This window comes from Bos mutus, chromosome 5 (assembly GCF_027580195.1).
Source record: "Bos mutus isolate GX-2022 chromosome 5, NWIPB_WYAK_1.1, whole genome shotgun sequence".
Taxonomy (NCBI): Eukaryota; Metazoa; Chordata; class Mammalia; order Artiodactyla; family Bovidae; genus Bos; species Bos mutus.
The window spans coordinates 65,981,384-65,994,348 of NC_091621.1; the positions used below are offsets into that span (position 1 = coordinate 65,981,384).

Consider the following 12,965-nt stretch of genomic DNA (forward strand, 5'->3'; position numbering starts at 1 on the left):
GTACCCGGAAGGGGAGGGGGCGATGCGGCCACAATTGGGCGGGTGAGGCCGAAACGCGCGCCCAGGAGCGCCAAGACGCGGAGGGCGGCGAGCCCGGGCCATGCCGCCGCGCGATTGGCCGGGGCCGGCCCGCCGGCCGCCGCTGATTGGCGGATGCTCGAATTCGGTCTCTAGGCGCCAGAGGAGGTGTTTTAGCCGGGACCGCGGTCCGGAGCTGGAGTCGCGCTCGGCGGGCTGGGACGCTGGCGCTCCGCGGACGCCACGGGGTCCCCGCTAGCGAAGGGTGCTCGGAGCGGGGAGCTGCTCGCCTAGCTTTGCCCGCCCGATGTCGCCGTCCGGTTGCTGATCGAGTCCCCCAGCTGATCCCGCTCCACTGTGGGGCTGCGGAGGTCCCGGGAGAGGCAGGAAGGCTCCTTCGCAGAGTGGGAGTAAGTAGCGCTGGCAGGGAGGCGGGAATTGGGGGGAAAGGGGGCCCTCCGGCTCCGGCTACCAGTCTGCCACCCCTCCCCTCCCCGACTGGCGGGGAATCGAGGCATCGCTGCCTCTGGACCAGGCGAGCGTGGGGTGTCTGGGCTCCAGCTCGCCCTCCGGTCGGGCGGTAAAAGAGGACCTGCCCTACCTCACGAGCTGGGGGTTTCGTTGCAAGAGTTTATCTTTGGGGTCTGCTCGGAGGCCTGGGAAGGGACTGCGCTAGGCACTGAGTGGGTTTGGTCTAGCGATCAGGTTTCCTTCCCCCCATTCAAACCCCCGTCAAAGCCGAATTCCTCCCAGTTCTTTGCGCCAAAATTAACTGACCTAGGAGACCCTGTACTTTCTGACAGATTTCCCCTACACCCTCTTGACTTGAAACTTCATTTTGTCTTGTTACTTTTCATTAAAAATGACTATTTTTATCGTTTTTTTTTTTCTTCTTACCAATTTCAGTCATTGCTAAGCACAACTTTGAGTGTTTGTGTTCATTCATGTGCGTTTTACAGACTTGGGGTAGCCACCACCCTGGAAATTCCCAGGATGAGTTTAGGGAGGGGAAGTTCATGTTCATGAGCAAGTAATAGATATTTCTGTTGACGGAAAGAATATCCAACTGTAAAGTCATTTTCTAATGTAACTGTATGTTACAGATGGAGGTAAACTGTCTAACACTAAAAGACCTGATCAGCAGGCCGCCCAGACTAGATTTTGCAACTGAAGATGGGGAAAATGCACAAAAGGTAAGTGAACTTAAATACCTTAAACTCTATCATATTTAGGATGGTAATGTCTAATTCAGTTAAGGATTCCAGCATCCCACTTGTGTTTGTCTTATAATAATCTTGGTGAACATTTTAGAACTATGCTTTTTTTCTAATGGAGGAGACATCCAACCATTATCCTTCAGTTTCTCAGTCATTGAGTAGTGGAAAGAGGCTAGGTTACATGTAATGCTGAAGTAAATTTATATGAATCAAAGATATGCTAGACACTGCAGTCAAAAGATTGTAGTGTCTACAGTTATCAAGAGTAGAATTAATGCAAATGAACTCACAAAACAGGCCTACAGACTTCCAATAGGAGCTTATGGTTGGGGGTGTAGGGAGAAGGAAGTGTTTAGGGAGTTTGGGATGGACGTGTACATAGTGTTATATTTAAAACAGATAAGCAACAAGGACCTACTGTGTAGTACAGGGGACTCTGCTCAATGTTATGTGGCAGCCTGGCTGGGAGAGGAGTTTGGGGGGAAATGGATACATGTGTATGTATGGCTGAGTCCCTTTGCTGTTCATCTGAAAACTATCACAGCATTGTTTGTTAATCAGCTATACCCCAATACAAAATTTAAAAAAAAAGTAGAATTAGCTAATGCTGGTCAGAAATGTTAAGTCTCAGTTCCCAGGAAAACTCTATGTGCTAGATTATTAAAGTATAGAGAGATGTTCTTCATACTGATGAGCCAGCTCCTAGAGGCTGTTCCATCTTCCCAAGAGCATGAGCAGTGCCTCCCGATAAAGTGACTGAGTTCCCCAAGACTGAATATTTTGCAGTGCCCCTGCTGGTTTTGCACTGAGGCCTCCCTTGTGGTTTTGCATGCCTTGTAATTTGTGAATCAGTGGCGCTGTGTTCAAGAAACATGACGAAGTAACCAACCATAGCAGTGTCTAAATAGGACTCGCGTCATCACAATGCCCTTGCCAGCCGGTGCCCTACTGAAAAGGCGGAAGAGCTTGTTAGTAATGAACACCTAAGCATTTTTAGGCAGAGGCAAGTAGATATGACATAGCCAGGTTTAGAAATTTTAAATATCAATTTGAGCACAGCCACATCCTCAGGCATTGAACTTCTCTCAGTCCCTGAGCTTAATTTTAGGCTTAGAGTGCATCCTGAAACTGCCTGCCTGCAAAGCACCTGTTATATGGGCCTTTGAAGAATACTTGACAACCATTAATTTTGGATACATGTGAAATTATATGCTTTTTCACGTATGATTTCCACCACCACCCCCCACCCCAGGATTTGATTTATTTTTGTTGGGAAAAGAAGTATACCAAAACATTAGTGTTTTTAAAGAGGACTTTAAAAAAATTCCATTTGCCATATGAGAGTGGCAATGCCCAGACTTTATATATTCAGAGTTTTGGTTTTGCAAGTTTCAGAGCAAAACTTTTTGTTTTCCTTCCTAATTTGGATGGAACAGCCTTGAAAGAATGTGTATACCTTTAAGTAAGTAAGTAAGTGTTAGTCACTCAGTTGTGTCTGACTCTTTGCAACCCGATGGACTGTAGCCCGCCGGGCTCCTCTGTGGGATTCTCCAGGCAAGAATACTGGAATGGGTTGCCATTCCCTTCTCCAGGAGCGCTTCCTGACCCAGGGAACAAACCTGGGTCGCCTGCACTGCAGGCAGATTCTTCACGTCTGAGCCACCAGTGAAGCCGTGTGTATACCTTTACATAGAGACAGAGCCAAGGGGCAAAAAAAGGCAAACCTGGTATCCACTTCTTTCCTCCCAAGTGGATGACTTTTTATTAAGTGCTTTCAACAAGCATGCTTCTCCTATTCTAGCCCAGTAAGTACTGTGCCTGGCTGAGCTTTCATATTTTAGTGGGTATAGAGAAAACTCCAAATGACTCCACAGAGATTTAGGAAAGTGACTAAAATATTTGAAATAGAATGCAGGGCTTATTTCACCTGTCAAAGAGATGGCAAAGGAAGAGATGAGTGCTCCAGGAGATGCTCGAAGGGGCTTTCATCTCTCTTTTCACCTTGCTGTAAAGTAAAGGAAAGAGGATTTCTGGGGATGCTGAGGATGTGGGATTTGGAGTCAGATCTGGATTTGAGTTCCTGTTCTACCATTTGTTAGCTCCGTAAGCTTGAATAAATTTATTTATTCAGTTTTTCGACAAATATTTATGTTCCAGTTGCTGGGGATACAGTGTTTTAATAAATCTCCTAGCTTCCCTAAGCCTATTTTTTATTTTATGAATTGGAATTAGTAAGTAGACTCTCTCCTCAGGATGTCTATAACCCAACAACCCATACTGTTCACCCTTACTCAATTGAACTGACAGCCCAAAGATAAATATGATGCAGGCCTGGCCCTCAATTATCTGAGAGATGTTTCGAGGGCTCAGATATTAACTCACCAACTAGCCTGTGATTTGTTAAGTGCTATAGGAGTGGGAACCAATTGCCCCAGCAGAACAGAAGAGTAAGAAAGAAATTCGTGGGGAGTCTAGAGAAAGTTGGAAAGCTTCACGGGGGAGCTAATACTTGGGCTGAGGACTTCAGCTTGTAAGGGAACAAGAGGAATAAGATGGACTTTGTAGGCAGAAGAATCATATGGGTCTATGTGGTGTGGACATTCAAGAAATGTTCAAAATTTCCAGAGTGGCCAGAAGCTAGTGGTACTTCCTGAAACCCTCTGGTGGGTGCCTGGAACAGTGTCCTGTGGGTCAGTCAGCATGTAGAGGACTTATCTTTCTTGACTGTCTGATCTTCATCAGTCAAGGTCTATAGTACTCTATTAGGCATGCATATTTCTTACCACTCACGGAAAAACTTTTCTTTAAAATGTAAAGTTTACTGTGCCCAAGTCGTGAGATTATAAACAAGACTCTCCTTTTCAGTTGTCTGTACTGCATTTAGGAATGACAAAAGTAGAAAAAGGATGATTTGGGATGAAAGAGTGGACAGTAAAGATTGAGCTTCGGGAGGGCTATGTGAAGGAGATAACACTCGAGCTAGGTCTTGAAGGAATGAATGCTAAGACTTAGGCAAGTGGAAAAGAAGGATACTCGTAAAGAAGTGGAAGCTAACATAGTAAATTTGGGGACCTCACCTAGACTTAGTGGGCATGGGTTTTCTTTGAAGGTCATTCATCTTTTGCATGCTAAGTTGCTTCAACTGTATCCAACTCTTTGCAACCCTATGAACTATAGCCCACTGGGCTTCTCTCGCCATGGGATTTTCCAGGCAAGAATACTGCAGTGGGTTACCATGCCCTCCTCTAGGGGATCTTCCCAACCCAGGGATCAAGCTCACGTCTTTTGGGAGTGGTTAAAGAAAGAAGGCGAGTTCGACTCGAAGCATTTATTTATACCTGTGTGCTTATAGGTAAATAAATAAATATGTGCAAGAGGCAGTTGGTTGCCTGATTTGGGAATTCATGGAAGGTTCTAGCCAGATACAAACTTGGGAATTATCAAATGCATGTTGGTTTTAAAGCTATGAGTGGGTGAGCTGCTCCGGAGAGCAAACAGGGAAGTGTGGAGAGCTGAGGTTTCTAAGAGCAGAAAACGAGGAGCCTATGAAGGAGGCTGAGAAGGAACAGTCACAAACAGAAAGAGAACCAAGAGAGAAAAAGTGCTAGCTCAGAAAGACTGAGAGTTTTATAAAGCAGATAGTCAACAGTCTTAACCGCAGCAGTGAGGTCAAATGTGGTGTTTTGCCATTGACTTGTCAACTAAGATGTGATCTACATGAGAGTAGTAGATCAGAGCAGACTGGTGGTTTGAGGAACCCCCAGGAGACAGGCAGGGGGAAGTCCTGGCTGTGGATTACTCATTCTGGAAAGTGTGCTCTGAAGGGGAGGAGAGTGTCGATGACTAGGAGACACCTCCGGACGTGCCTGTCATATTTGCGATGAGTAGGGTGAAAGATGAGGATGAAAGAGTAGGGTGGGTTTCAGCGTGACGGTGTGTGCAGCAGCTCAGGTGTGATAAGATGCAGGGCAGGTTTGAAGAAACACGGGGGAACTGTTTGGGCAAAATGTGGGACATGCATGAAGTGGGACTGGAAAAGAGGTTGGCACAGTATCACCAGGGGCCTTGAACGGGCTGCTGCCGATGTCCTCTTTAAAGTAACGTGATCAAGGCTGCATCTGAGAGAGAAGCAAGATTAGAACCCAGATCTCCTGATGACCAGGTCCTTTCTATGGCAGCTCAGTCATAATGCTGGTGTAGTAAATAATAATGACGATAAACATTTGTACAGCACTTGACAGATTACAAAGCACTTGCCCCTCAGTATCTGGCCTGATCCTCACAGCAACTGCATGGCAGGTAAGCCAAGGTGCCTTACCTGCATTGCACACAAGAACTGAAGAATCTGTTTCCCGGGTGCTCTCTTCAGGACCGCTCTCACTGAAGAGGCCATTTCTAGGATGTGGCAGCTTCTTCCTGGCAAGCAGATCTGACATGGAGATTAGCAGTCAGGTGGTGTATCAGGGAGTGCCCTGGGGACGGTGCCCATTTAAGGGACAAAAAAGCAGCAAAATGAGACAGCGGGTGAAGTGGAGCAGTTGATCAGTCTCAGCGGAAGTCGGGTTCACCCTGAGGGAAGCTCTGGGATGACCCCCCTCCCCCGGAGTGGTTCTGAGTCTGGGCAAGAGGACCCGGCTTCTCCATGTCAGTGTGGCCTATCCCAGCCCCTGAGGATAGTACTGGTCTCTCAGGAAGGGGCATGTCCTGGACGAGTCAGTCCACTTCAGCCAAAGCATGAAGATGCTTACTGCTGGCATTAGTCCAGCAGCTGGGGAGATGAGGCATTCATTCTTCAAGAGAGCTGGGTACACCCCAGTGTCTACCACATGGCTGGGCAGCCTTGCTGGAAAGCCTTGGAGATAGGTACTTTGATCTGAACCCTTTATATTATAGATCTGGAAACTTGAGTCCAGACAAAACCAACACTTTGTCCAGTATCAAAAAATAAAGTGGAGTCCAAAACCAGGTTTCTCAATCCAGTCCCTTCCTCCACCTTCCACAGTGTCAGGATTTGGGGATAGACAGACGGATGGAGCACGGTGGATTAGGTTGCAGCTGACTTTCTGCCCACCTGAGACCGCAAAACAATTTTCTGTTTTATTTTCTGTTGATGTAGAGGTATGGTAAGGATCGTAACCTACCACATGACCTGACTCCCCTCCTACTTACCCAGGGATTGAACTTGGGTCTCCAGCATTGCAGGCAGATTCTTTACCATCTGAGCCACCAGGGAAGCCCCAAGTATTACTTAAACTGTAGTGAAAATACATCAAAGTGCTAGAGGAAATAATTGATCTGAATTGCTCCTCAGTAGGGAAAAGTAGGAGGAGCTCAATGTTCCTCGGAAGACAGCTACCACGGAGGCAGTGGAGAAGGAAGAATCTCTGCACCTCTGCAAGCCTGGGCCACACCTCCACCACGGGGAGACCTTTGGAAATAACTCGATAATCAAAGCCCGTTGTTCCTTTTGCACCTACGAGGGGCAAGGCATTGTGCCAAAAATAGTGAAGAATGAGACATGTGGAAGTAGCTCCCTGACCTCCAGAGGTGCACAGTCTCATTAATGAGACAAGACATACACCCAGGAAGTTAAATAGCAATACGATGTGCTTTGTTCTATTAGCTCTGAGCTCAAGGATGGATAGTAATAAAGAACGGGAAAGTAGGGAGAGAGAATAGCTAATTTGTATTGAGTGCTCAGTATATGCCAGGAACTATTGTCATAACTGGAGATCAGTATTTTTATGAACTTCGTTTTCAGTTGAGAGAATTAAAATACAGTGAGGAGAAGGAAGTTGCCTGCACTCACCCTGCTGATGAGCTGGCCCTACCAGCCTGCATGCAGAACTGCTCCCCATGCCACCTCTCCATAGATGCTTGTGGGGATCAGTGGCCTGCTGGGTACTCTGGAGCTGCGAAAAAGATAACTCCATCCCAATTCATACTCCAGACAAGCTTATTTCTAGACGTAGAATTTCGGAAACTGGGACACAGAAATTCGGAAAATGCTATCAGCTATTTCTTGCCCTACCCGTGACTTTTATACTGAGTGAGTTTGTATGTGACCTCAGGCAAGGTACCCTCTGTGTGCCTCAGTTTCTTCATCTGTCGGCTTGAAAAATAATAGTACCCAGGTTAGAGGATTAGATGAGGAGTTAGTGGTGTAAAGCGCATGAAACAGGACTTCCCTGGTGGTCCAGTGGTTACGAATCCACCTGCCAATGCCAGGGACGTGGGTTCGATCCCTGATCCGGGACGATTCCACAGGCCACAGGGCAGATGAACCTGTGCACCACGCTGCCAAGGCCACCTGCTCTAGAGCCTGTGTTCTGCTGCAGGAGAGGCCACTGCACTGCGAAGCCCACTCGCTGCAACTAGAGAAAGCCCGTGCATAAGAACAAAGAGACAGCGCAGCCAAAAAAAAAACGTGCACGGAACAGGTATTGTCTGTAGCACATAATATGCACTCAGTACTTTCGCTTGAGAGTTCCCCTGTAGAGAATTCATCAGAATTGCACACTAGTAGGGACTTGTTAAGAGATCTGAGGAGATACAGGCTGGACGCTTACTGCTGCAGTGGTATGAGAAATTGTCACCCCCATCTCCACTCCCTTCCTAGGACAGAACTCACTCACCATGGCTAGCTGGCAGCTTCCACTGATCCAAGGAACAAGAGATGGCCTGCTACCACGAATTCCAGTTTCTCCGAAACAATTCTGTTTTCCCTTTTCACGTGTTGCTCATTTATAGGAAAACGCTTTTTTAAAACCACTTCTCAGCCAAGATCCAAGCATCCAATAAGCTACAGAGTGATACTGTGTGCAGGAATATCAAATATGCAACTCACCCACCTTGCTAATTACGTCAGGCACAATTGCCTGGAGGTGAATTCAGCTATGGGAAGAGCAGAATCTTTTCTGAAAGGTTTTGAATGGCAAATCTTATTCTGCAGGAAAGAAATTTGTTTCAGAAACTAACTTGTAGTTTCAAATGTGAGTGCTGTGTACTCAGTCCTTTTTCTTAATGGATTAATGGACCCATCGTTAATCTTTTCTTATAATTAGCTAAGACATTTTATTTAAAGTATGGTCTGGGGGAAGGTGCTAGTCCACAAACTTCTATTAAGCTGCAAAAAATCAATACCAGAACTTGAGAGTTTAGCATTTAGAAACCTCTATAGTAATTGGATCTTGCCCCTATAACATCTAAGCCTGTGACCAGTGGTCTCTTCTTGTTGGACAAGCTATAAATTGGGTTGAGTGGCAAACTCAAGGGGAGAGTCACGTGATGGGAGTTGCATGTGGGTCCTATGAAGGAAGACCATGTATCAGTCTGCGGGAGTTTGGAAGTGAAAGGCACTGGTCCTTCAGCAAGGGTAGTTTGAGAAGCACCACTCTAGGGAGGGACCATACATTGCTGGGTGGTTTGAAATGTGGCCTTCTGTGGATGCCCTTCCATTAACTGCTGTGTTAGCACTGGCGAACATTGAACAAAAACATAATCACTCTTCACTAGTTAGTGCAAACTTGTGAATAGTGTTTAAAAAATATGTCACTTAGAAGCAGTATGGATTCAACCCACACTGGCTGTTCTTATCACCCCCGACTATTACAAACATCCACCAGTGATAGGTACACTCATGCCTTCTTTCACAGAGATGCCATGAAAAATCGCCAGTCCAGGTTTGATGCATGATACTGGATGCTCAGGGCTGGTGCACTGGGATGACCCAGAGGGATGGGATGGGGCGGGAGGTGGGAGGGGGGTTCAGGATGAGGAACACATGTACACTCGTGGCGGATTCAAGTCAATGTATGGCAAAACCAATACAATGTTGTAAAGTAAAATTAATTAATTAATTTTAAAAAATAAATAAAAACTGATAAACTATAAAAAAAAAAAGTTTAAAAGGAGTAGCCAGTTATAATCAGTTTCTCATTGGAGCTGCCTTTTGATTCCCATAGATCCTTCTGTTTATTTTCTTTTATCCTATCCTGATATTTTTCAGCCCTGAACGTATGGTCTGTTTGCAGTTTATTGTCTTAGTGAATAATGGGAACAAGTTGCACTCTTACCTGATACCTGCCCTTTCTCATTTTTGCTAAAAGGTCTTTTTTTTTTTTTAACTAGGAAAATATATTTGTTGATCTCTCAAGGATGGCCCCAAAGACGCCAATAAAAAATGAGCCAATTGACTTATCGAAGCAAAAAATCTTCACTCCAGAAAGAAATCCCATCACTCCGGTTAAGCTTGTTGACAGACAGCAGGTGGAACCATGGACGCCCACCGCTAACCTGAAGATCCTCATTAGCGCTGCCAGCCCAGACATAAGAGACCGAGAGAAGAAAAAAGAACTGTTCAGGCCCATTGAGAACAAGGATGATGTGTTTACAGACTCTCTGCAGGTATACAGGCTGTGCTCCTAAGGGCTTTCATAGAATGGAAAATTTTTAACTTAATTATTAAAATGTCACAGAACTGTCAACTTTTTGGTTGTTATTGAGTTGAAAACACCATTCCACTTACTCCTTTTATTTATTTACAGCTGAAGTGGGACTCTCATTCTCTGTCTCATTTTTCATAATGAACGTTTTTGTTTTCTTCAGTTTTTTTTTTCTCTCTTTACCAGTATGTGTTTTTTAATGATAATTTTTAAGACATGATATTAATTTTATGATAATTAAAATTATTGTTTTAATTATTTTAGTTATTAATAACAATGATATTAATTTATTATTTAAATTTTAATAATTTTGATTTAATGAAGAAATTCGGGTTTTTTAATGCTGCCATGAATTATAATTTTCACTCTGATTTAATAATAATCTAAATATTTGTGATTTGGGAAATTTTATCATTCTCCCATGTATGTTTAGTTCACTGGTTTAGTGCTTAACATTAAGTCATCTTTAAATTACCTGTCCTGGGGGAACCAGAGCTCTTGAGCAAGCAGCATATGCATACTTTTTTTAAAAAGTCTTTCTTGGGACTTAAATTGAGCCTTTTTCAAATGTGGTTGATAAGACAAGGGCACTCGTTTAATATGCTTAAAATAAGAATGAGTTAGGAAGAGTAAGATTTAGCTGTCCTTAGCAGCTCAAGTCTGCCAGCTCTTGGTAAATTGTGAAACATAAGAGCTTGGTGACACAATGTAGGCAAGTCTGTTGCAGATTTTCATGTTAACAGGGATTACAGGGGGCTTAGGGAAAGATAGATTCTGATACATCAGGTCTGAGGGGAGGCCTGGGGTTTCTACAGCTCTTAACACGCTCCTGCTGATGCAGATCTACAGCCTGATGAGCACACTAGTAGCAAGGATGTAGCAGCCTGTAAATTATCGCATTGTTCATTCTTTAATTTAATCAGTAGACTCAGCCTCAGGGCTTCCCTGGTGGCTCAGATGGTAAAGAATCTACCTGCAATACAGGAGACCTGGGTTTGATCCCTGGGTCGGGAGGATCCTCTGAAGACGGGAATGGGAACCCACTCCAGTGTTCTTGCCTGGAGAATTCCACAGACAGAGTAGCCTGGTGGGCTGCAGTCCATGGGGTTGCAGAGTCAGACACGACGGAGCAACCAACACACACACAGAGACTCAGCCTCAAGTCACAAAGGAGGAAGAGTTCAGTTCAGAAAAGCAGTAGGTAAAAGGCTGAGAAAAAAGGTTAGGAAGAGTATTCTAACTAGAATCTGGGGTGGTAAGGATGAGGATGCTGCCCTCAACTCACCATGCCACCCACGCAGTCTCTCCTTCAGGACGTTAGCCGTGACATCTCCCGCCTCCCCTGTCTGCCCTCTGTAGCTTGATGCTGTGGATGACAGTGCTGTGGATGAGTTTGAAAAGCAAAGGCCAAGCAGAAAGCAGAAAAGCTTAGGACTCCTGTGCCAGAAGTTTCTCGCTCGCTACCCAAGTTACCCTCTGTCAACTGAGAAAACTACCATCTCCCTGGATGAAGTTGCTGTCAGTCTCGGTATGTATCATGGGGTCACCTGTCTCCAGTCACGGTGGGAAATCGATTCCTCGGGTGAGCCAAAGGCTTCAGATCACCTCCTCTACTAAGTACAGAGCAGGCCCTCCAAAAGAGTGAGGACAGAGGAGCAGGTAGAGCTTTTCTTGTGTCATAATCATTACGCATAGAATTCCAGGGAGCTTTCCAGGCCTGAGGGTCAAACAAATATTTGGTTTCTTTAACCTCAAAAACTGTGTTTGCAAAAGACTCACGTTACAAATTAATAGCTAATACCTTAATTCTATCTTATTTCAGACAGACTCAAAAGATTTTTAGAAATATCCTGCTGTTTATTTTTTTTTTTAATGCTTCTAAGAGTTCAGAACTGCTGTTATTTCTGTTACAAAGCCAAATTTGAAAGCAAGAGAGTTAGGTTTGAAGCCCTGTACTGTGACCTTCACAGCAAGTCTGCCCAACTAGAAAAAGCACATCTGGATATAATTCAAACAGCTAAGCCTTGTAACAAAGAGGAATACATCCGTTCACATGGCGTGACCGTGTGTCATGTACAGTGGCGTCTGGGCTATAAATATGCAGGCAACTGGTCCGAGTAGAGACTCCTAGTGGACATGGATTGCAGTTAGTTTCACAAGGAACATACTGTTGACAGTGAATAAGTAGAAATCACAATGATTTAAAGATGTCAGAGTGTCACCTTAACAAATTAGGACAATTTACATATAGGAGAAGGAAAAAAAGTCTCAAAGAAGTCAACCCAGTAGGCTTTATGAGCCTGGAGGAGGGCATGGCCACCCACTGCAGGATTCTTGCCTGGAGAATCCCATGGACAGAGGAGCCTGGGTGGTCCTTCAGGTCACAAAGAGTCAGACACAACTGAAGCAACCTAACATGCACGCATGCAAGGCTTTATGATAGATTATATTTTTAGTTGGTTTATTAGTTCTGTATCTTCCCATAGCCCAAAGAATGTGACTCAGTTGATCCTTGCCAATCTAAATTATTCAAACGGATGATTAAAAAGATTTGCTGGAAATTGAAGTAATGAGGAGCCAGTGGTTGTGATTAGAAGACCATGGGCTGGACTTTGGGTAAGACAGAACTGGATTTGAAGCCCAGGTTTCTAATGTATAGGCTGAGAGAGATTTAAAAAGTTAATTAATCTTTTCTCAGTCATAGCATAGAAACCATAGCACCTCCCTTACAGAAGCTTAGAAAAGTTACAGATCATGTCAGTAACATGCCCAGCTCAGGGCCTGGCTTAGTAACTTATTGCTCCATGGAACTGTTTCTACTCAGCTGTTATGAGAGGTTCCCCTTGCCCACTTCCATAATTCTCAAGCTGTCCTGTCAACCTGTACAGCCAGGAAGAGGAAGCAGAGGGCTTTGACAGGGAAGCTGTTTTATAACCCAGGAATAGCATACAGTATTCTGGCTTTGGTAGCAATGAAATGAGATGTGAGCCAGCTGGACAGAAGCTTGGTGTAGACATAGCTGAGGCACTGGGTCCTAGAAACTAGTCCGAAGAGGCTGAGGGTAAAAGAACAGATCATACAATGTCTTTCTCATTGGGGTTCCTCTATACACCCATCCTTTATCAAGAGATCTTGCTGATATCAAAGCAGAAGAAAAAAGATTAGATGTTGGAAGGCTGCCTTACAGGTCCCAGGGAGGACAGGGCTGTAGGTCTCCTGTATAACCATCTAGAGCAGAATGCCAAGGCTTTTGCAAAAACTTCCTACTGTGTCATGATTTCCCAGG

General features: G+C 44.8%; 1 protein-coding gene across 1 annotated transcript in view; it reads left to right on the forward strand.

The window, feature by feature from the left end:
* The first annotated feature begins 200 nt into the window (after positions 1-200).
* The window catches only part of E2F7 (E2F transcription factor 7), a 40,424-nt gene continuing 27,659 nt past the window's right edge, over positions 201-12,965 (forward strand). Inside the window, exons 1-4 of the mRNA XM_070370976.1 lie at positions 201-428; positions 1,122-1,211; positions 9,366-9,641; positions 11,039-11,207. Of these exons, the coding sequence (XP_070227077.1) occupies positions 1,122-1,211; positions 9,366-9,641; positions 11,039-11,207 (535 nt within the window). The 5' untranslated portion in view covers positions 201-428. The remainder of the gene's footprint in view (positions 429-1,121; positions 1,212-9,365; positions 9,642-11,038; positions 11,208-12,965) is intronic.